Source organism: Solea senegalensis, linkage group LG10 (genome assembly GCF_019176455.1).
Source record: "Solea senegalensis isolate Sse05_10M linkage group LG10, IFAPA_SoseM_1, whole genome shotgun sequence".
Classification (NCBI taxonomy): Eukaryota; Metazoa; Chordata; class Actinopteri; order Pleuronectiformes; family Soleidae; genus Solea; species Solea senegalensis.
The window spans coordinates 16855572-16879500 of NC_058030.1; the positions used below are offsets into that span (position 1 = coordinate 16855572).

At 43.1% G+C, this 23929-nt stretch overlaps 1 protein-coding gene across 1 annotated transcript; it reads right to left on the bottom strand.

Annotated features, from left to right (window-relative positions):
• Nucleotides 1-352: 352 nt before the first annotated feature.
• LOC122775875 lies at nucleotides 353-23929 on the bottom strand. The gene is made up of 6 exons (XM_044036079.1): nucleotides 23880-23929; nucleotides 22972-23062; nucleotides 22261-22362; nucleotides 13035-14715; nucleotides 6640-7587; nucleotides 353-800 (listed from the first exon to the last, which is right to left on the bottom strand). Exons 1-6 carry the CDS (start codon nucleotides 23927-23929, stop codon nucleotides 574-576), a joined length of 3099 nt encoding a protein of 1032 aa, XP_043892014.1. The 3' UTR covers nucleotides 353-573.

Here is a 23929-nt window from a genome sequence, read left to right on the forward strand (position 1 = left end):
TAGGAGTTAATGGGCAATAATTATATGTGAGAGAGGCTTTCTCCCTAGAGTGGAATATAGAACAAATGGAAGCTCCGATGTGCAACATTCTACTTCATTACATCTGCTGCGATTAAAGCCTGAACATCTGGCACCATATCCTGACAGATAGACAAGACTTCTGGACTGGAAGGGAAATTGAGTGATATTTACAAAAATGTAACACAGGGTATTTACTGGATGAAAGAACAAGTGCTTTAGGCAGGCACGGTACATTCTGCCTATTAGACAAGTGTTGAACTGATAGATGCATGTAAACACAAGTAAATCGTTTGGACACTTCTGACAAAATGAACGTCACTAAATACCCCTCTACACTTTCACATCACAATGGACTTTATTATTATAGGCAGCTTCTTTTGCTACAGATAAATACGTACTGTGGCTCTTCAAGTAAACACTGGAATGTACATCAAGAATGGTTAACAATTTTTTTTTTTTCTTTTTTAAACAATCTCAATCATCCTAACCCTTCTGAGGTGAAGCTAACAGTAACCTTAACTGTCTGTATCTGCAGTTGCCATGACAACAACGTCAAGTTCCACAGAGTGATGTCATGCCAATCTGGTCTCTCCCCGACGCATGTTTGTCTCCTGTGATGCTCAGGGGCAATCTGGAGGGCGCATGTGAGCGTCGCAGGCGACGGTCAGGGTAGAGGCTGTTGTCAAAGGGCTTGCGGTGGACACAGAGGACGTGGGTCTTCAGGTTGCCCTTCTGGGAAGCGCTGTACGGGCAGTATCTGCACTGGAATGGCTTTCGAGCTGGAAAACAAAAGGGGCAGATGGAGAAAACACATTAATTTAGGTGCAGTTTGTTGTAATTTAACCTTGTCAGAGTCTGAAACAACCACCTGGTGTGTGCCAAATATATTGATATCAATAATAACCAACTTTGATTGGAGGATTTTTAAAATGATACATTTCACAGTTTATGCTGTTTACCTGCTCTCGGGCTTTAATCCAAGCTGAACACAACAAGGACATAAATACCTCTAGTCAAAACTTTTTGAGAACGTTTCCCAGGGCGGGTTACTGATTATGAAACAATTATCTGGAAATGAAGTGGATGAGATTGACTACTGTGGAAAATGCGTGTTTGTAATTTTAAATTTAGAATTCTTGGCACGTTGTTTTTTTTTTTTTCCCCAGTATTCTGGACCAGATGTTGGCAGGTGAGAAGTAAAATGTTGACATCTCTGAAATGCGGCAGGAAAGAAAAATCATCCTGCACAGTGAGCTTTAAAAACATATTTAATTTAATAAGCCAGAATGTTCAAAAGTCGGTGTCATTTTGCAGATGCAAATGTGTTTCTTTAAGTTAAAAAGTGGTCTAAACTGTGACACCGGTTTAGTCGGTTTAATAACAATTTACACTTTCTAACAGCGTAGCTTAACCAAAACATTGTGACATGGGCTGACAGTTTTTTTTTTATTTTAGAGAGAAAAAAGAAGCAAGTTCTAGTTTGTTGTAACTCATTTCCTGCTCTCTCTCTCACTCTCACACACACACACACACACACACACACACAAACACACACAAGTGTTGAGATGAGGAATGACAGACGTCTGCAGCTGGGAGGCAAGGCATGCCAAAACTTCCTGTCTGTCCCCTTCCTTAGCGCCCACCACATAACTCCACTACAAATAATGTGAAACAACACGGCACAGGCACTCCGCTTACCTTTCAGACACAAAGAACAAAGCCTACTGCTAATCGCTTCCAGAAGTTTACCTGACCTCAATAAAATCAAATCAGTACGACACCAAAGCCGTAAGATCAAAACAAACATGGCTACCTCTCGACCTAGACGGCCACATGTCCTTGTTCACTTCTTTGTGCTATTTCTGCGATGTTAGCTCACAGAGCAACTTTCTCCCTCACTTTCTGTCTAACACTTCGACGTGTTTTTCGGTGATTCATGGTTACAGTAAACCATTATATGCTGATGTCATTTGACATCACTTCCCAAAAACTGAGGGCTGTCTCAGCCTTTTCACCCCACCCTCGCCTCTTCCTCTCTATCATGCTCCTCATCAGGGCTCAGACAGCTGCACACAGCTGAACACTCACTTTCGCATCTACATAAAAAAGGTGTTTTTTTGGGGGGGGAAAGTGGGGAAAATTCACAGAAGGTGCAGGCAATAAAAGGTAATGCTCCATCTGCCCATGTATAATAACCTGATGGCGGTAAAGGACACACACACACACACACACACACACTACACAGAGAGAGGATGAGGCCTGACACATCTGAATATCATCAGGATAGCAATGAGTGTGTGTGAGTGTGTGTATACTTGTATTTGTTCCCTTTTCAGGATCTTTCCTGGCATAAACACTGACTTTGTCAGGACCAGTAGTCCTCATTGAGACCAGAATCTGGTCCTAATGAGACAGAACCTCATTTCTGAAGAGCTGGTTACTTCCCGGGCTAAGATATAAATTGTAGTCAGGTTGTATTAACTGGTTATGGTGAAGGTTAGGGTAACCAATGCTTTGTTAAGGCTGTCCAAATGAATAGAAGCCACTGCAGTGCGTGTTTGTATGAGAGAGAGAAAGAGGGAGCGAGCAATACATCGTGTGAAGGAGTGCAGTAACTATTTTAACTGAAAGTTTAGACATGGATAAACAGGAAATAAATGAACAGCTGATTGTGTGTATGTCTTACTCACTTGTTGAAAGTTTAGTGTTGCTTCCTTGGGTCAAAAGAACTGTCCCTCCACCTGCCTGAATTTTCCACGTCCTGATAAACCAACCACATTCCCCCCCACAGTCTCGTTAAGAATCTTATAAATGCACACACACAACATGAATGATCCTGCATCCTAAAAATCTGTAAACAATAAGCCAAAAAGGTCTTGTGTCTACATCAGTCGCAAGCTGCCCTGCTTAACCCCCCCCCTCTCGCCGACTCGGTCCCCTTTCTTCCTCTCCCTCCCTCCTCATCTTCCAGGGTCTGCTATTCTTTCTTTTCTAGAGGAGAGGGAAAGTCCAAGAGAGGGCAACCTCCAAATAAGTTCCATTAATCACAGACAAGAGTCTAATGTAACTAATATTTTACAATTAGAGGAGACAGCAGTGGGCTTGGAGCCATCCATCTCTCCACCACATGATCCTCTATTCACAGGCCACTCCGGCCACAGCTTCAGAGCAGCCGCACACACTCGCACTCCCACAGACACACACACACACGCACATGTTCATAAACATGCTCTACATGCACTCTCATGCATGTACACATGCACAGACGCTGAACAGGAAATGGGATCTGTGGATTGCGGTGATGAGGAAAAAAAAAGAGTGAAAAGTAAAAGATGTGCAAGGAAAAACAACATTTTTGTTCTTTTAGTCATCTTTCCCCATCAATTGTAATCACACAATATTCATCAGAGAGATGTCCTCATCTCTGCAAACAGATCAATCAGGCTGTAAATAATAAAGGAGCTAAAAGTTCAGCTTCATCATAATCTCATCTACTTTACTTGAGTGAAAACTGAACGTGAACACACTGAAAATAACAACATAAATATATGCATGCAATAAATAAAATTGCACACAATGCGCAGGAAAACTGAACAGAAGTATCGCGCTGGACAAAAGAGTCTGTTTTCTATTGTTAACCTTGTAAGACAGGGGAGTATACTGACACTGTGGGAAACTGAGTGGCCTTGGCAGAGTCTTGTGCTCTCTGAGCGCCCTAGTTTAGGTATGTTTTGATTTAAATATCCATTTAGCTGTTTTTGTACTGAATATATATAAAGATTTGAGGGTTTTAGGTGTTTAAAAATGTCTTAAAAGTCATATCAGGGGGGGAATGCTCCTGGTTTTGAATTTCCCTCGTTTATTTGGATCCTAATTAGCTTCTACAACGGTGATTAATAATCCTTCACATGAAATGCAAATAAAATTTGCAAAGTTACAAATGAAAATGTACTATTCATTACCTTGATCTCACAACAGCATTCAACTCGCTTATAAAGCAGATTAAACTGACAAGAGTCAGTGATCGGATCGAATAAACAAAGCACATGCATTACATCTTTTAACGGTTCATCTTTAAATATTGTTTGAATTCATATAAACTCTCAGCACATTTGATAAGAGTGGGAATCATGTTCCGTAGACTATAGAGACAAATTCTGCAGATGACAACATTCAAGTCAAATAGTTTTTTGACTTGGGAAGTTCACGATGACCCACGGTAACCTGCCTAGTGCGATGATAAGTAACCAAAATAGTAATCTATAAAGGCCTATAAAAGGCCTTCTGTGTGTGTGTGTGTGTGTGTGTTGTGTGTCACAAACTGACATAATGACCATGATGACAGTGGCGGGGCCGTTGGGGGCCAGAGGAGCTGAATGGTGACGGATGACACAGACCTGAGCTCTGATGGCACACAGACAGTGAGTGATGACTGCACATCCTTCCCAAAGCTCCACCCTTCATTATCTCAACGGGGAGAGGCGCAGCACAAAGGCCGGCCGCGCTGCCCTCTCGCTGCCCTCAAACGACATCTGCTCATGGAGACAGCCGCACTACCGCTCCTCTTTCACCTTGCTGTCGCTCCATCTATCTCCATCTATAGTGATCTTTCTCGCTCCTTTTTCTCTAACTCTCTGTCACCCTCTCTGTGGAGGGTACACAGAGGTCAGACAATGAGATAATGACTCACCCCTTTCAACCTTTCAAATCAGGGCCCTTTTCTTCCTCGCTGTCCTCAGTGGTCTTTCATTCTTAATCCTTTCTTTATTGATCTTCTCATATTAACTTGCTCTCATGCGTCACGGGAGGCCTGATCTACTGCCACAGAAAAGATTGCCAGTTTAGTTCGCTGGTTACCTGCATTAAAGGCGGATAACGCACGCGACGCACACTGCGGCCACAGTGTGACAGGACTCTAATCTTAGAAACAGCTGTCCTAATTGTGAGTGTGACATGAATGCATGCCATTATAGCTGCTGAGGAAATAGTTTGCGTTTTGTTTCCTGCAGCATCCAAGTCTTACGGTGGTGGATGATGCCATCTAGTGGTTGACGTTGAGCAGTGCAGCGATGAGAGTTGCTGTTTAAAAACACAAGGGGGGGCTCAGTGAGACTAATGAGCATGCAGACAGGTTCAACCAGAGGTCACCATCTGGCCAATTACCACTGCTGGCACATTGGAGCTGACCTGAACTGTCATCACAAACACATCACTCCATGTCCAAACTGCCCAGCAATATGTCACCATGCCACTCGACGTGCCATACAGTATGGAGAGGATGGGGGCAACAGGAGACAGCCCTATGACAAAGCCACCTGGTCAGCACTGTAGACAGGACAGGCTGCTGCGCCACCTGCTTATTTCAGTTTTAGAGGACACTCGATGGACACTCAATGTCAGTTACCTGTCACCGTGTCCGGTTTGACTGACAGGTGTTTATTGTTGTCTTTGACATCGGCTTCCTTGGGGGAAAGAATAAATATGGTGGATCGATCTGCAGCAAACAAAGGGCAAGCAATGCCTAAAATAACCCCTGGCAGCTAAGTGTACACTGGTCAGATTTCTGAGAAACACACAAACGACGGTTCCAGTAAAGTGTGTATCTCTCGTGGAGAGAACGGCTGCTCACTTGGCAGAACACTGCCTGTTGTTGTGAGTTTCTTTTGTCAAAGAAAGTTGAAAACAAAGTTTATACTGCCAGTTTCCTGACTTTCAATTATACCACAATTATGTGTAATAAAAGAAAAGTGTGAACAGTGTGACATCTATGACAGAAGTTGAAGGGGAGGCGCTGCTTTTTTGGAATATTATAATAACCATCTGTAAAATCAAATACAAAACTACATCTTGCTGTTAGAATCACAAAGAAAGGGAACAGATGTTAATCCCTAATGGAGTTGACAGGCACTTTCCTGTCTTTCACATGAACATATTGAGTTTCTGAATAAGAGGGGGGATCAGAGAGAAGGTGTATCATGTTGCACTCATAATACATGCATATCAAAGACCCCAGCTGCTGGATTCCCTCTCCTGAGAGACAACATTATTAAATCTGTACTCAGCAAGCATATCACACCAGCACAAGAGCTTAAGCCTCTCCATCAGTGGGCTCCACTGGCTTGGGCGATTTGTAACCTATCACACAAGGATATCATCATCCTTTAAAGTGTAGAGGTAATCAGTGCCACACACCTGTGTCTTCCTTATTTGAGATCAGAGATACGATCTGGCAAGATGAAAAAAAACTGGAGTGCTGCAAGTGTAAGGGAAGCGTGTTGTTCGTAATTGGCATGATTCATTCACACGCTCACACTCCCTCTTCACACTTCCGCTGTCAGGTGATGAGGGCTGAGACATGCCAAAAAACTTTTTTGGGATTTCTATAGCAGCCTACTTGTTACTGACAATGTCACACGTCAATACAAAACTGCATTATATATAGAACTGTGTTAAATGTACTATGTGACTGTAATGTGCACGAGCAAGAATGAAAATGTGAGAGACCGGTCTTTGTCCACTAGGTGGCAATATATACTTTCAAATCTGGAGACTGTAGCAGCTTCCTCTTGTTAACTGTGGCAGCTGCATTAGACATATAGGATATAAGCGGAAGCTCACCTGATGTAACATCTTTCTCCATATTCCCCCCACCATTGAGACTGGTTTTGTGGGTGCCGGCAGGTGCACTGCCCAGACTCCCTTGGGATCTAAGGAAGGAAAGCAGGCCGCCCTGGTACTGGAGAGGATCAGCCTGTGCTGGAGTCAGGCTCTCAAGAGAGGAGATGGGAGATTCAGCCACACCTCTGCTCCACTGCCCTGGCTTCTCTTGCTTCTCACCAAGACCCTGGAAGTCAGTGTTGGCATGTTCCAGCTCCTCTGGCATCAGGACATTATTTTTTAGCATCGGCCACTTGGCAGCGTCATCGTTCTCGTCCTCCCTCCCTTGCTCAGAATTCTCAGAATCTTCCTCACCATTGTGACAACTGGAGCCTCCTTCTTCTTTTGGTCCCTGCACCAAAAGGTCACACTGATATGCAGGTGTTACACTCAGTTCAGCTGCAGCGTTTGAGTAACTTTGTAACTGGCGGGTAATGGAGGAGGACAGTCCATTGCTAAAAATGCCAGACATCTGTAGCACTGCAGCAGGAGACATGGCTGAATGAGACGTGGCAGACTCAGGCCTGACGGACAAATCTAAAGGTTCATACTGGGACTTCCTGGTTTGAGCTGATAAAGAAGCGTCCACACCTTCGTCTTTGTCAGTCATGTTTGACTGCTTGTTGGTGAGCAGAGGGTTGTCACTGTGGTTTTCCAGACCAAGATAGTGACCTGCAGCCGGGCTCCATTCCTCCCTGGATCTGGGTCTGAGCTTGGCATCGGGGCTGGAGCTGCTGCTGCTGCTGCTGCTGCTGTTGCTGCTGCTGCTGCTGCTGGGCTGTAGCGGCGAAGAAAGATCCCTGCTGTTCTGCCAGTGGGGGAAGTGGTAGCGTTCCAGATGGAAGCTGAGGGAGGCTGTCTGTGCAGTGGTGTAGTCACTGGAGAGTGGACACCTGTAGACTTTCTCACCTAACACAGACGATCACAGCAAAACATAGAACAATTCAAGTTCAATTGGGACACTATATATACACACACACACACACACACATATACAGAGCTTTCTAGTAGAACTATGTAACAACAACTGTTGTCTAAACATGAAAAATGCTGCAATCCCATACCAGGCTGAGTTGAATGATTTAAGCGCTGCCCTGCAGTAAATCAAGCTTGTAATCAGCTTTCAGCTCCAGTGATCCATCATTTTACAGTATGGACGCCACCACCATGTGCAATAAATACACCCAAAGATGTTAACACCAAACAAGATTCTTCCAGAAATAATAAACAGTGAAATTGTACAGCAACCAGAACAAGGCAGATGTCGCAGACAAAAACCCCATTCCATCAAAACCAGTAAGTGGGTTTCCCAGTCAAGAATAACAAAGACCAACATGTGAGCAGTTCTGATTAACTGCACTATGCACTGTAGTGGAGTTTATTATATTTATTTTAGCTTCATAGTTGAAAAATGGTGCAATGAGGGCATAATTCAAAAAGTACAAAGCGCATTATTGAGGCAAATGACTAAGGGTAATTTTTTTTCCAGCGAATAATCCCCATCTGGAAACAAGATCTGATCCTGCATGCCATAACTTTTAATTAAAGGTAATTTAGATGTCCTTTTCCCTCTGTTTACCTACAGTTTAATCCTTATACTTATCACAGAAACACCCTCCAGGGTTAAACACACTCCCTGTGACCATTTTGAGTTAGTGATTGTCTGGGACCTCAGCCTTGCACTGTCTTTAAATAGCCCAGCTGTTTCGCTGCCATTCCAATTACAGTAAAAGTCATCCGACGCCATTAAGCCACAAATATTGGCAGTTTATTGCCCAACACTCTCCTGGCATTTGAAGGTCAGGTCATACATTATACTGTGTCTTTTAGGGATGCGTCTGGGATAGGAAGATAAACCCACCACCATTAATTTAATTCTATGCATATTGATGCCTTATTGTTCTTCTTTAATGGACTAATATCTGAGTTACAACAGTGATTCATCCCCGCCAGAGAAATATCAATTTCATACACCTCAAGATCTGACCCTGAGGTAATTCACTGAGGTAAATCTAAATCTAATGATCTGTAGTTGTTACTTTACTTTGTTGCAAACTTTAATAGAAAAACCACCACTGTGAGGTGAATGGCAATAAAAGAAGTGCTGCATTTTATTATTTCTTGCATGGAAAATAATAAAATAACACCCATGCATTAATTAAATAGAGGTGAACGGAGGAGCAGTGAAAATCACAGCTAAAAAAGGCAAATTCATGACCTTGAAATAAAGGCTGTTGTTGTACACCGTCTGTGTGTGTGTGCGTCTACAGTATGTTTGATTTAATGTCTGTACATATTATATGTGTGTGTGTGTGTGTGTGTGTGTGTCAACGTGCATGGTTGTGCAAGAGCGGGAAAGAGACTTCAACAGTGCCACACCCCTGTCTCCAGTAACAGACAAAAAAATCCAAACAGCTTAATGGAAGTCTTTCAGTCACACTATATATCTCAATTATTCTGTGGCTTTAATTACGATGACATTAGAGACCAGCCTCAGATGCAGAAAACACATATATCTGACCTCATCTTTCAGCGTGCCTCTTCCTAAACCCATTTGCCAGCCTACATAAGAGCAGTGGAACAACACAAAGCCGGGAGACTCTGCCTTTTTTCCCCCTCTTCCTTTGGACGGGTGCCATCTTTGTGATTGCCTGGTTCATGCTAACTTAATCAGTTTAAGATTTACTTACACAGCCGAGGCTCACATTATGTGAGCGGAGTAATTTTAGAGCTTAGATTTATCAAGCAAAACTCCAATTACTGCATCATTACAAAACCAAGTCTCTCTCACCTAACGCAGAGCATCTAATGAAGTGATGCGTATGAGTTATCCGCTCTTACTGGGTGTGCGGGGTGGAGGGGAAAAGGTAAATAAATAGATGGCTCAAGTGAGCTGTGACTATGGGAGAAAAAAAGAAATGCATGCAGCTGGGCTTAGACATGTGATTCATTTCATATGGAAATAGGCTTTAAGATTTACAACCATACATCACTGTCAGTGCAATCATAGGCTCACATACTATATGCTTACACAGGCTTTTGGCAGTTATATTTGTGGATATCAAACACTACACACAGTGGAGGTTTGGCTCTTTATATACATATGCAATCAAGCACCTGAAATGTGAAACAGAGATACATGGAGGCTGGTTCGCTTTAAGATGAAACAGAGTGAGAGTGAGAGTCACACACAAGACTGGTGAGAAAAACAGGGGCACCAGATGTTCTTTGATGTTTATAATAGCATATATTATTAATATTAATTAGACCACATAGTCAATGACGCATTTGGGACGTTTCCAAGTCAATTAAGCCAAATGGCATTCAGGAGACGGTGGAACAATATTTCAAGGCAGGTGTTCAGAACTCCCTGGGTAAATCTTTTTATCTGCATGCTAGGAAAACAAGCATTTTGAGCTTAATTTGAGCCTCATATCTGCAATAATAATTAAAAAGAGGATTAAAAGACAGAAGTGAGAGGGAGACGGAAAAGCCAACAGGTAATCAGTTCAACACAAACCAGTCAGGCTGAATCTGATCTCTGAATAAGAGCGGAATTTTGTGAAGACAGACACAAGTTGATAAGGAGCCTTTAGTTAAAAGATGCTTTACTGTCAGCAATCTTGAAGAAAAGGCTGATGTGACTGGAACGATCAAATGAACGTGATATTCTGCACATAAGCTTTATCTGTGTTTCTGGGTAAACCACTACTCAAATTACATTCACATCTTTACAGACGCTTATCGTTTCGGGGACTCTTGGCTTTAGTACTTACAGTAAGAATTTGCATAAAAGCAGGGAATAAGGGACAAAACACATGTGGGGACAACATCATTACATGGTGTCTGCTCATTGACCTTGAGGTTAAGAGTATTGAATGGGACTAATTAATAACTGTCAGAGCACTTTATGTTTGGGCATGTTTTTTACTTGGAGCTGGGATCTAACTGGTCCAATGTAGGTCAGAGGCCCGAAGCACCCTTCAATAGTTTATCATTTTAAGAAGAGACGTTTTTCTTCATCTCAGTTTATAATTAAAGTCAAAGTGCATTGACAAATCTGTCCTGATTAGATATTGAGAGACGTAATTCGTAACACACACATTCTCTATTGAAATCAAAGCAGGGTTCCTAAGCTATGATGCCGGGTATCTGCGGTTCACTCTAAAACCCAGCACTGTATCTGGATGTATCACGCAAAGAAGCCGTCTCTCACCCTGACAGCCATGACTGTACTATATTTGCTATCCATATTGAGGACATCAATAACTTCATGACCACCATAGGCTGACTATGAATAATGCAGCTAGTAATTCTGGACTAATCAATGTTCCTCAAGCTGAACATCTGGCAGTGGTAATTCTTCCTCATGCATCTCCGCTCTCCTGAATTAGAAAACACTCGTTTCCTCCACATTCAACCACCGAGACAGACAGACTTGATCAGTTACAGCCCCCCACCTCTGAAAAAACTTATCCCTGTTATTAAACCCTCATCAAGTGGTGCGTGTTCTCCATATGTGTAGGATTTACCTATCTGTCCCGCAGCAGACCTGTGTGTTGAGCCAGGGCCAGCAGCGTGTGATTGTGTTAATTAATCTGTCATTGTGAGCGCAGGGAGCAGCTGCAGAGGTCTCTGGGATATATTGTCAGAGCTAAACAATGCGGTGCTAAGCCCCCAGAGTGAGTCTACCATTACACAGGACTAAGAACAGAGAGGAGAGGAGGAGAGGAGGAGAGAGAGCCTGCCGGATCCATCATTGACTAAAGCAATGACGCCTGACCTTTACAATGAATTAGTTTCCATGCTTAATATTGACTGAAATTAGAGTCTGATACAGAATGTGTCATCCCAGAACTGCGCACAGTCAAATCCTTTGCTAGCCAGCGATCATAAATGTTTCTGGAAGTGACACCGTATGGTCTCGGAGATAGCGGGAGAAGAGGGGAAGAGAAAACAACAGAGTTTGAATATGTTTCTTAAAGAGCAACCGGAGAGGGATTTGCCCATCAAACTGCAGGCATTTGCGTGTAAATATGCAGATGCTAGTTATGTGTGTACAATATTAAAACAATGAATCTAATGAGATTAGACGTGATCCATTTATCTCTGCTGTACGGCCATCATTTAAAAGGATAGTGGATCAAGTCCCGCAAGAAAACATCCGACTCCATGTGCACAACAGCGGTATGGAAATAACTCACGTCATAAGCGACGAAGGAACCGAGCAAAAGTTTGTATTTATGTGTTCTCTCGCCTCTTCACAAAGCTGTTCTAGCTGTGATTTAGGCACATGATAACATGTTAGCAGGATGCCATGACAAGAAAGGCATTTACCCAAAGAGCCAAATCATCCAAATCACCAGGTGGAACAGAAGACTATCAATAAAAATACCAGGTGGTAGATCAAATCATAAAAATCACTGGGTGGTATATATCAAATCATTAAAAACACCAGATGGCATGCATTAACATCTTGTGCCCCTGTAGGCAAGGGGTGGGGATGTGACAGATATAAAATAGAGGGTACTAATTATCCTCACATTTCAACATGATGCCATTATCTTTAAAAGGAAGACAAAGTCCTGGTGGATGACAGTAATGTCTGTGGTGTTGTTACTGACCCTGCGCTTCACAGCCCACCTACAGTGAACGAGGGGGAAAAAATGAAACCAAAGCTGTCAACTTGATTTTTTTTTTTTAAAAAATTCACAACAGACTGAGACGCATTATTTTACTTTTTAATTCTGTTGCAGCACTCTCAGCAAACCTTTAACGCACCAATCTGTATTCTTTTTCGATAATGGCAGATTTAAAAATGTTCTGGGAGGAAATAGGTTACATGAATTAGTCACACTCTCTTCTGTATTGTCCTCATTATGATGAATTAAGAGCACCTTTAGTGGATGAAATGTCAGGAAGGTTTATTTGTCAAATATTTATTTGTAATTTCTCTGAACATATGTGCTATGCATAGTACAATATTTAAAAAAAAATACTCAACCAATGAATCCATTATGGGTTTTTTTTAATGATTTTAACCATTAGTTATTTTAATTATCATAACCCTGCAAAGGTCCAGACAACATACTGTACTAATGAGATACTTAAGCAATTGAGTGTGTCACTTGCATTAAGTTAAAGGACTTGTCATGGTCATGGTAGCCTATAAGGAGTAGAAACATAACACAAACCACAACCTTGCTCATTTGAACATGGTTTGGATCTTTGTCTGTTTTGCTAACATCCTGTTTACAATCCCTGAACAGCGCCCCAGCCATGAAATACATTATTCTGCTGAGAGGATATTATAACATTCCCTTTAACATATGGTTCTGTTTCCATGACTGTGTTACCTGTAGCTGGAGAAGAAGATTGTGGCCGATGGTCCAGGGAACCGCTGGGGTGGGAGTTCCCTGTCTCTGTGGTGATCTCCGTCGGCCCGTGGTGACCCATGCTGTCGGTGCTACCGGGTCTGCTGATGACCCTGGTGTCTGGATCACTGAGACACATTTTGGCGTCATCAGCAGGATGACATCTTTCAAGCAAGTAGGAGGTGCGCTGCTGCTGCTGCTGCTGCTGGTCTTTAGGAGTGAACATTTGATGTTCAACAGGTAGCCCTGGTGTCATGATCTGCCAGCCTGGGTAAATGCTGCTGCTGCTGCTGCTGCTGTTGAGTGTATCTCTATTAGAAATGACTTTCTGCAGATATTCCATGCTGGAGGAACTCAACGGAGGAGGGAGATGATTCAAACCCAACATTGCGGAGCTCTCTGCGTCTGTCAGAGGGCCTGGACCTGAGGAGATCATCCTCCCTAACATCTCCCTAACCTTCATGTCAATGCCTGCTGGGGCAAGTGTCTGGTTATAATCTGGATGGTCAGCTCTCTCAGCTGTGAGGAAGCGGTTGTGAATGCGGGAGATGTACTGGGAGTAGAGGTTGCTCTGGTGGTTTTGCGTTAGGTTACTCATCTTGAAAGAGTCATGCTCAGCAGGGAGATTACTCTTAGCAGCCAGCTTATTGAGATGGACCTTCATGTGGTTCTTCAGAAACCAGGGTTCTTTGAAGCGACGACCACAGATTTGACAGCAGTGCTCAAAGGAGTCCTTGTGTTTCCTCATGTGACCCTTCAGGAACCAGGCCTGGCTGAAGGTCTGGCCACACACCTCGCAGGGGAATTCACCAACAGGTTTTCCCTTGTCACCAAGCCCAACGGCAGGCTTTTGACCTGAGCCATTATCTGCAGTTATATGGGCCATCTCAACATGGCCAATGAGCTCCTCTTCATGTGCGGCAGCAAATTCACACAAGGTGCATTTGTAGGGTTTGTGTAAGATCCTGATATGACGCTCAAGCTCCTGCTGCTTCCTGAACTTTCCTTTGCAGAATGAGCAGCGGAAGCCAGTGGGTTGGGGCTGGTTTGGCTCGTCATGGACTGCAGTCACCTTAGGAGATGTGGATGTATGTGGCTGGTTCTCTGCCACACCAGAGTTGGCTAAGAGCTGGTTATGCATTGAGACAGGTGGAGACAGCTGGGGATTTTTAAGTTGGGGTAAATTAGACGTTTGCTGCTGACTAACATGACTTGCTCTCATCTGTCTATCTCTCAGTATGGCCCTTTCTTCCAGTTCGTGGAGCAACCTGTTTTCCTCTCTAATCCTTCCTCTGCCTTTGCCCAAAAGGCCTTGCTTGTGAGTGCGGAGGTGTATCTTAAGGTTGCCCTTCTGTGCAGCCCTGTGGTCACAATATGGGCACTTGAAGGGCTTCTCACCTGTGTGTGTGCGCATATGAAGCGAGAGGATGCTGTTAAAGCGAAAACGCTTTCCACACAGGGGGCAGGGATACTTCCGGTTCTTGCGGTTGTCATCTTGGGCAGAATTTATCTGGGAGACGATGCTTTGATTCGTGACTCTCAGGAACTGGGAAAGCTCTACTCTTCCATTCATACTGCTGAGAATTCTTGCGTCCATGATTTGATTGGCCAGAAGCGCCATCTGGCTCCTAATTGGATGACAGGATGGGGTAATGAAGCTGTCCTTTCAGGGACTGGCTTATGATACAGTATGGTGGTCAGGGGTGTTGGTGTGAGACAGTCCAACGGTTTAGCAGTGAACTATATGCTGGCTGTTTGCTCTTACTCAGTTGAAACAGGATGTGGATTCATGTTGTTCTCATGAAATGTGTGTTTGTTGTGGCTCAGACCTAAAGAGAATACAAAAGGAACATTTAGTGAATTCAGATTCTGCCGAAATAAAGAAAAGAGTCAGGCACATTAACTTCCAGCTTAGGAAGCCCATTAACAAAAAAACAACAACACTTATTTGCTGTAAGCTTCTACTTTTGCAACTGCAATAAAATGCCAGTGATGCACCACAAATAGGTCAGGAAATAGAGCAAAGCAGGTTCTGACTCTCCTCATCCTGTGTTAAGTATAACTGTGGTTTTTGATTATTGTAGGAGACTGTGAAAACGCTGATTAAGTCAAACCACACAAGCTTCTTAAACAAATTTCTCATCGTTACTTAAGGGTAAGGTGAAGATCTTTGTGCAGATTTCATTTTGTACTGACACACAATCACAAGCACACATGCAGCACACAAAGATCAAAGTCTGTGTGCCTCTTACTTGCCCTTCCTTTGCAAATCTGCGAAAAGATTAAAGTAAAAAAGTTGAGCTTTTTCAGCAGGTCTGCTGCATATTTGAATAAAACCTTTACTGGGATAATTATGTCGCAGGAGTGCTACGGAAAATAAACAACTTAATGATTAAAAAATGCAAACTCAAGTGAAAGGGAAAATATCCAAATGAAAAGCTAAAGTATGCCTTAATTTCCATGTGCCCAGCTCCCCTTTTTTTTTTGATTCAGCTGTAGCAGCAAAACAAAGCTTCAAATTCACATCGCGCTACAATGGTAGAGGTCACATAAGCTCGCCCTGCCCAGCTCTAGTGCAGCACCAAAGGGCACAGAACAAAGCCTGCACTGTCCACACTGAATTAACACAGGCTTACATCATCCTGGACTGCAACCTCAGTCAGTCATGAAAATGATGTACACAAACCCACACAGATAAAGAGCTGGCAGGCTGGCCGCAGTGGTTGGTGTGAGCAGTGTGTTTTGTTTTAAGCTGTAGATCAGGAATCAATTTGACCATATGGTACAGCCCTAATCATATCTGACAGGGAAGAACTACATAATCATATTAGAATACAATAAATCCTCAACGTACATATCTCTTACACTGGTATTCCTTTGCGGACAGAGCAGAGAGGAGGAGATGTTCCCCTCCATCTCCCTCCCACTTTCAAGAATTACAGTCATTTGAACTATTATTGCATTTGGCTCTATTAATGTCATTACTGTACTGTAGCCTTGGCTGTGTAATGGTGTACAGAGTGTCCATTTTGAAGTCTGCATCCAATCAATAATGATTGATCAAGCTCACATTCAAATGGGTTTGCGTATGCAGCATCTTCTACTATAACTTTGACTCGTATAACTTTTATTAAGCTGTACATAACAGCTCCTGTGTCTGTGAGTCTGAGCAACATGCTGCTGATGCTGCTGCTGCTGATGCCTATAGTTTATTAGAAACCTTCGTCAGTAATGAATATGTTTTACAAAAAAAATAAAAAATAAAAATACACGGATCAAATCTGGCATGCCTGCAGTTAACTTGTGGCTGGTGTGAGCCATGTGTCGGCTCTGAGCTGAGATCAATGTAAGGATACAGGTTTGACCTAATCACATCTGACAGGGAGAAAGTGAGCGAATGATATTAGCATACACAAGATCCACTTCATATTTGCTAAAGTGGTATTCCTCTGATTAACTAAGCATAGCAAGGAGGCATAAAACTTTCATCACTGCATGTGTGTGTGTGTGTGTGTGAGATAGAGAGAGAGAGAGAGAGCTGTAGGAACTGGTGGAGAAAGGGAGCGGCACGAGGGGCCATCAGGTGTTTTCTCTGTCAGAGTGGATTAGGGTCTTTGCTGCAGATTGAGAGAGTGCTTGATTGTTATTAAGCATCGTGTCACAGTAGTGCCTCTTAGGTGTGGCCGCTTGTAGACAAACAAGGAGCAGGTGTGATTTAGCACAGGCAATAAAAGAAAAATGTGACACGTACACATTTAAACCAGCCCTGGGAGCTGTGCATTCTGGTTGATTTTTAGATCTGACAATATCACAAACATTGTTAGATTTATTGTTACTGCAGTCAGACGGAGGGTTTTGTGTTTCAGTGTTTAATCTACAAGAGAGTGGATGCATGATCTTTTCGCTCTGTAGTTGCCGTGCGCTGTCAGCCAGGATAGATGGACAATATTGTAAATCCATAGTTAGGTGACAGAGGAATGAAACACATGAATAAAATTTATAGATCAGAACTGCATAACAGCAGTTACAAAGCATTAATAATTTATGGGGATAGTTGAGCTGAAAAGTACAGAGAATGCACCACAAACAAATACATGAGCCTGCACCCGACAGTTAGAGTGACCTAACCTACCTTTTGTAATCTAAAATTAGGTAGAGCTAGGAAAAATAAATAGATGGTAAACCTGATATATACAGCCTGCAAGTGTAAAATATAATACAATGATTTTTAAAGTGCCAAGCTCCACAAAACAAATACTTTTGTCTCTCAAAAGCCTGTAAATGACACAAAAGATGGATTATTTATCCACTGTTCATTTGATTGCTCTCTTTCTCACTTCCTCCTCATATCTGATGTGAAAATGTATGTATACGCGTTATTTTGGATTTAGATGAATTTGCGCTGTCTGCCCATGCATGTATTCATGACAGAATAATAAAAGGCTTCATTTATTCATAGTTAAATATGTGATATGTAATGGCATGACATTCTGATGAAAGTCCTATCTAATGATACGATCGCTGATATCTCCTCATATACATTAAGACACAATGTGTCGCTGTACATTATACAAATTGATGTCCTAGATTCTTTGTGCTGTGCCTCGGCCTACTTCAAAATCACACACAACAAGTGATCATGGCTTTCACAAATTCCTGGAATTCCCTGACTTCCCAGCCAGCAGATAACAATTGTTTTATTCATTACTACAGAGCAGGCTTATGTGCAGACAGTAAAAGCCCAGTGCCATGCATTATGCCCCCTGTGTCTCACTCCTCCCACACACCCACAAACCAAAAATTGCCCAGCCAACCATTCGTTGGACTTCCCTGTCAAGGGATGAAGAGCCTGCACATGGAAGAGGGCAGTGGTAACACAGCTGCCCACCATGACCCGTACAAAAGATAGCACCCATATACTTTCTGACAGCCAGATTAATGAAACCCTATAGGAGCTTCTCTGTAGGCCCCCCCAAAAGCCTGACTGAGACAGAATAGTCTAACCAGCACCATTCATTACTGCAGAGCACAGAAAGAGCACACACAGCACTGACAAACTAGCTCCTTGTGAGTAATAGCTAAAGAACTCATAAAGGAATACATACACATTTGTTGTGGATGCAGTAAATCTATGCCACTCCTTTAACAACTATCAAAAATCTGGCTCAAGCCCTGTAAAAATAAATCTGGCGTGCACGTGGTGCAAACGGTGACGTGAAGTTATTTGGGAGTCAGCTCTTTCACTTGTTCAGTGGAGGGAAGGAGCCCTTCGATTCATGTTCTTCTCATTCACGAATGCACGTTAGGGGCCTTGAACGCAGCAGCGAGGAAATAAGTTTCATGAGCAACAAGGCGCAGCGACTGTGTTTGTGCGTTGTGTGAGTCTGTGCGGAAAAAAAACGTAATATCAGTTTTTCCTAATTTATTTGTTTTCAAATGACAAACTGTTAATAAATCACAATTATGCAGAAACATGCGAAATGCCCGAGTAAATTATACATGAGTGTATTGGAGGTGATATATAATATTGTAAGAAGATTAAAGTGTGTGTGTATCGTGTATAAACTTTGTTGTCATATGCTTCCTCTGGTGGTTAATGTGGTGCTCACACACAAAGCAAGAAAATAAAAGATACTATCTCCTCATCTCTTGCTCATCATGCACATGCAAAGACACCTGCTGGCACAATCCCCCTAATGCTCTCTCTCTCTATCTCTCACACGCACACGCACACGCACACACACACACACACGTGCACAGACGTGCATGTGCATATAGAATGTATTTTAAATCACTAATGTGTGAACAGTTGATCTTGTTTGCACAGACCACCTGTCCTTTCTGGACACAAACAATGCTTTGGCGTATGATGGAGTTTGTTAACAGTGTGGGGTGCGTCGGGGATGCCTTGCACAAGAGAAGCCTATCCACATGGTGTGGGCTGCATCAGATGGTTGAGCCCTGCAGGACGGCAGCCAGCTCCAAAAGAACTCACGCAGATCTCAAAGAACGGCGCTTCTTCAGTCCGTAACATACTGTCACGCTTTGCTTTTTTTCGGAGAAAGTACAACTTCCTCGGGTGCAAGGAAAGCGGACTGCCAGTGTGCGGCTTGTCACTATGTCATTTAAAGAGACAAGATTGTTTTGTTTGTGCATCCACTTTGTCTACCATCCATGCTACTAAACAGTTGCAATGCTGCAAAGAGGTAGCAAAAAAAAAGAAATGGGGAGGAAAAAAATAGATAGTGTCTACTTTCAGTTGCTAAAGCACTTGAAGGCAAAAGTCATTAAACGAGTCATCACAAAATCACAGCGGGAGTCTGGTAATGCCACTTACAGTATCTCATTAAGATATGGCATCTACAGGAAAAAAAAAACTGACAAACAAAGAGCATAATCCAAGGCACATTAACTGGGCTGATAATTCAATGAACCCTCATTTGGCAGCCATCTTGCCCTTGTGATGGTCTTTTTTCAGCTGCAGTAGCAGCAACAGAACCCAGGCCCCATATGAAGTTCCCTCTCTCTCTCTCCCTCTCTCTCTCTCTCTCTCTCTCTCTCACCCCCCCTTTGCTCTCCCTCACTCTCTAAAACAACAAAACATCCACCATTAGACAACGGGGTACCAGCGTAATTAGAAAATGACTTCCTTTGCAATCCTAGCTAAGTAGTTTACACACTGTAATTACAGGGACAAAATCATCTTTTCATCATTTCACTGATTGAGCTCATCAACCCAGTGGGATCCCAGGACTGTGCTCAAGCAACATCTGGGCTAAGAGAATTAGCCCTTAGTTTAGCAGGCCTTACACAGTGGCAAGCAACGCCGCATGACCACCGGACATGGCCGTGACACACATCTCTAATGGAGACTGTAGTTTTTTTTTCCCCGTGTGTTCCGTCACAACTTATCAAAGAGCCCTCAATGAGTAACTCGGAGTTTATTGAGTGGAATACAATGAGAACCAGTTCGGGCGAGTTCGCAGCGCAGCAACTCCATCAATTCCCCACATTTTCAAAAATGCCATATCCAACTTTTCCTCCCCCTCATCTCGCGCCGCTGTACTTGTGAATCGAAGCGTTGAAGATTGACCTTGGTGCACAACAACGTGCCCTTTCATGTGGCGCTCTGTTATTTAATTCTCTGTGTGCCCTCAGCCCTGACTTTCTAACAAACACATGTGATCCTGGAGTTGAAGGTGAAGTGCTTTGGTTCGTCTCTGTCCTGTGGAAGGGCTCTGCCTCCGTGTGTTGGCAACAGAGGCAAGTGTTTAATGTGGCAGCTGTTAGCCTCGTGGATTTTCACTAATCACTCTCTCCTGATTACTCTGATGAGTGTATGATGCTCTTAAATAATCAACCCGCAATGAAAAAAAAAAAGAAAAATAATTATCATCATCTCCCTAAGTAGTGCAGCTGCACCCGCCTGCAATAATTACAACTAGAACAGGGCGCCTTCACTCGTCACTTACAACCACTTATTATTAGAGATAACGCTAATTGGTGCAGTGGTGGGCGACAATTCTTCATGGGGTTCGTCGTAAAAATCCAAACCTTAAAAGTTACGGCGCATTAGAGGTCTTAAAGCCAAGGTAGGGTATTAAACACTGCATGCTGAGACACGCCAATAATCTGAGTCAGGGGAGTAGTAGATGTCCTATCAGTAGTCCCTCGGTTTGCCTCGCTGCCTTGCCCTCACTCCACCCTTCCCCCACTCCTGGTATCAGCCTGGCAGACACAATTAACATTTTCATAAAAACAATTCCCTGCTTCCAATAGTCCAATGTAATTTGTTTTCCATCTCTGTTCATTAATCATTGTTTAAATCGGTGAGCCATCCCCTCCACTCTGCCATCTGCACTCAGCTGTGTTACAGATATGACACCTTCCCCCTTAATGGGAGCTGACAGCCAAGAGAGGAGGCCTGTGGAAAATAGCTTCCTGCATGTGCACTTCCACCTCACATACTGCCAGCAGGTGAGAGAGGGGTATTTAATGGGTTCTGATTAATCTCAAAGGCAAACAACATTACACCACAATATCGTACAGCATGCAAACACCGCAGTGACACGGTTGTATATGAAGTGTGCAAAGCCACTGTTTTTTTAAAGTAACTAGACCAAAACTCATTGCCTTACAACAATGGTGATGCATTCCATGTTTTGTCAAAGTTGTCAACTGTTTCCCCTCTCCTCTAGTTAAATTAGTGCAGTGTTCCTACAATATGCTATTGTTTTCCTGGAATTGGGAGCAAGGTTATTAATTATTCACTGTTGTGTTCTCATATGAGGGGGCTATGCTTTTCACTGTATTGCCTCATAGCTCAAATACTTAAGGCCATAGTGCTCAGGCAAATTTCATGAGGCAACATCACAGAGATATTGTTATCACAAGGCAGACACTTTGGAGATTAAAAGTTTCCTGAAGAGTTCGAATGACTGCAAAGATTTCCGATTCCGGTCTGGGAAGATTTGAAAATTCCAGGATTTCTGTGGTGACCATGGGAAAGACAAATCAAATAACTTTGCCTTGCTTGTGTTTTTTTTTTTTAAGCCCTAAGTCTAAATAGCTTAGGCATTTTTGGGGGAAAGAAAATCCGTCTCAATGTGGTGGTAAGAGAGTGCCAAAAAGTTCATCTGGCCTGTTGATTTCAGCATGGATTACAGATATTCAAATCATGTGCCTCTTGTTCAAACAAGTGCTTCTATCGGGGGAGAAAGTTGCCAAACAGAGCTTTGTCATGTAAGCTGAATGAATTTACTGCAGCATAATGAGAAAACGGCCACGGCGCTACATTTAACAGGCTACAGTTTCAGCCACTCATGCGCCCTCGCTCTCTGGTTTAGTCGTCGTCATTTACAAACAAGCCTCCAGTCTCCACACAGGGGAGAGTTTTACATTTTAAAAGATGGTGTCACCTGAATATATACACAGGCCTGTGTCACATGGTCCACAAGGTCCACATGCCCCCCCTTTACAAAATACTTAAGACAAACCCTTCAACTCTTTTTGGAGTCTTTCGAACAAGAATGGCAGGAGCAGCAGCAGCAGCAGCAGCAGTAAATGATGTGTATATTCAAAGCTGAATATTTCATGTTGATTGATCGCACTGACTGCCACCCACCTGCTCCTCCTCCTGTCCCACCGGAGCTGGCATGAGGAGAATTCAGTAATTGAGAAGAGCAGAGCATGGTCTCTCTTTGCTCACATATGACAGATGGGGCATCATCGCTTCAAAGGAGAGCATTTGGAAACAGGAGGAAGAAGGAGTGCAGAGGGTGAGGGTGGCTTTGAAAGTAGCTGTGCCACCCTGCACAGGTGACAATACGAGAAAGGTTACACTATCTAAAGAGTGGCCTCGGAAATTGTGTTAGAGCAGTAAAATGTGCAACTTCAATAAATAAATTGTGGAATTAATAGAATGACTTTTGTTAAGCAGCAGGCAAAGTGCACATTGTAATGCACGGACAAGTGTTGTCATGCTGGTGCAGTGCACTGTGCATTCTGCTGTTTGTTTGTTTTTAATGATGTGTTGTGTGGCTGCATAAATGAGGCATTAATGTGAAATTAAATATAAGTAAATAAATAAATAAAGCCATATGGTTTAATGTACATGAGATGTCTTCGGTCGCGTGCAACACAAATAAACACACAGAAACACGCTGGCTGTTTCCTGCACTTAGAACACAGCGACTCGGTACTTAAATGTTTAAAAAAAATAAAAATAAAAAAGTACCGACCTGAATCCCTCAGTCCCATTTTAGTCATCACTATTATTTACTTTTACACCCAAATTTGAAACGGAGAGAAAGAAACGCGAGTGTACACACATTGGACTGTTCAGAAACTTAAAGTCACACACTTTCCACAGATAACTTGAGAGAGAAAAAAGCGGCGGAGACTTGTTTGCTTCTCTTACCTGGTCAGTTCGCGTGGAGACGCCGAGGAGCAGCGGGGCTGACAGCTGGAGATCAGTGGAGGAGATGTGGAGCTGAATGACTGACTGCTGACTGACGGACCGTTTACGCGTTCACACGCTTTATCATAAACGCCCAGCGCAGCGCAGTCGGACCCAGATTTCGCCTTGAACTCTCGCCTCGACTCCCTCTCTCTCTCTCTCTCTCGATCTCTGAGAAAAAAAAACAAACGACTACAAAAACGCTTTCGCCGTGTCACGGCAGCGGCGCGCGTCGGCTCTGTGGTGTTTCCAGTTGATGAAAGAGGTAATGAAATCTTATTTTATTAGGGGGAGAAAATTGTACCGTGTCTTCGACATGTCCTGAAGCCGTATGTCTCCCTCATCTGGCCGCTGGTGTGCAAGTGTAACAGACTGGCACCGTGCGTAAAATGTGCGCTGGCGTGTCGAGGGCGCAGACATCAATCCCTCCTCTGAGGTGCAGGCATATCAAAGTATTATGTGGAATTATGCGTGTCGAATTTGGTATTAGGGATTACCCGTACAAGTGGTACTTTTATGTTCTTTGAAAACTTGCCTTGCGCGGTGATCTTTAAATTTGCTCTTCAGACATGATTTTTTTTATTTTTTTCACTGAGACTGATGTTTACTCGCGTGTGTTGTAGCATCTGCTTCTCGGTTTATGGACCCAAAGTGTTTGTTACTATAGGTCAGCGGGGAGAATGAAGAATGACTGCACTTGGGTGATTCAGTATTTCAGTTATGGCTCCATAAGGAAGCTTAATTGTCACATTTCTACCATCCATTTGACCTTCACTGGCGTGAATCCCGCTGTGAAGTGAAGATTCCAGACGTGACAAATTCCACCACATAATCAGAAGTCAATAAAGAAGAGGGACAACAAAACTCACCTGAGACGCCAGTGCAGCAACAGGTCCTTGGTTTGCTGATATTCTGTCAT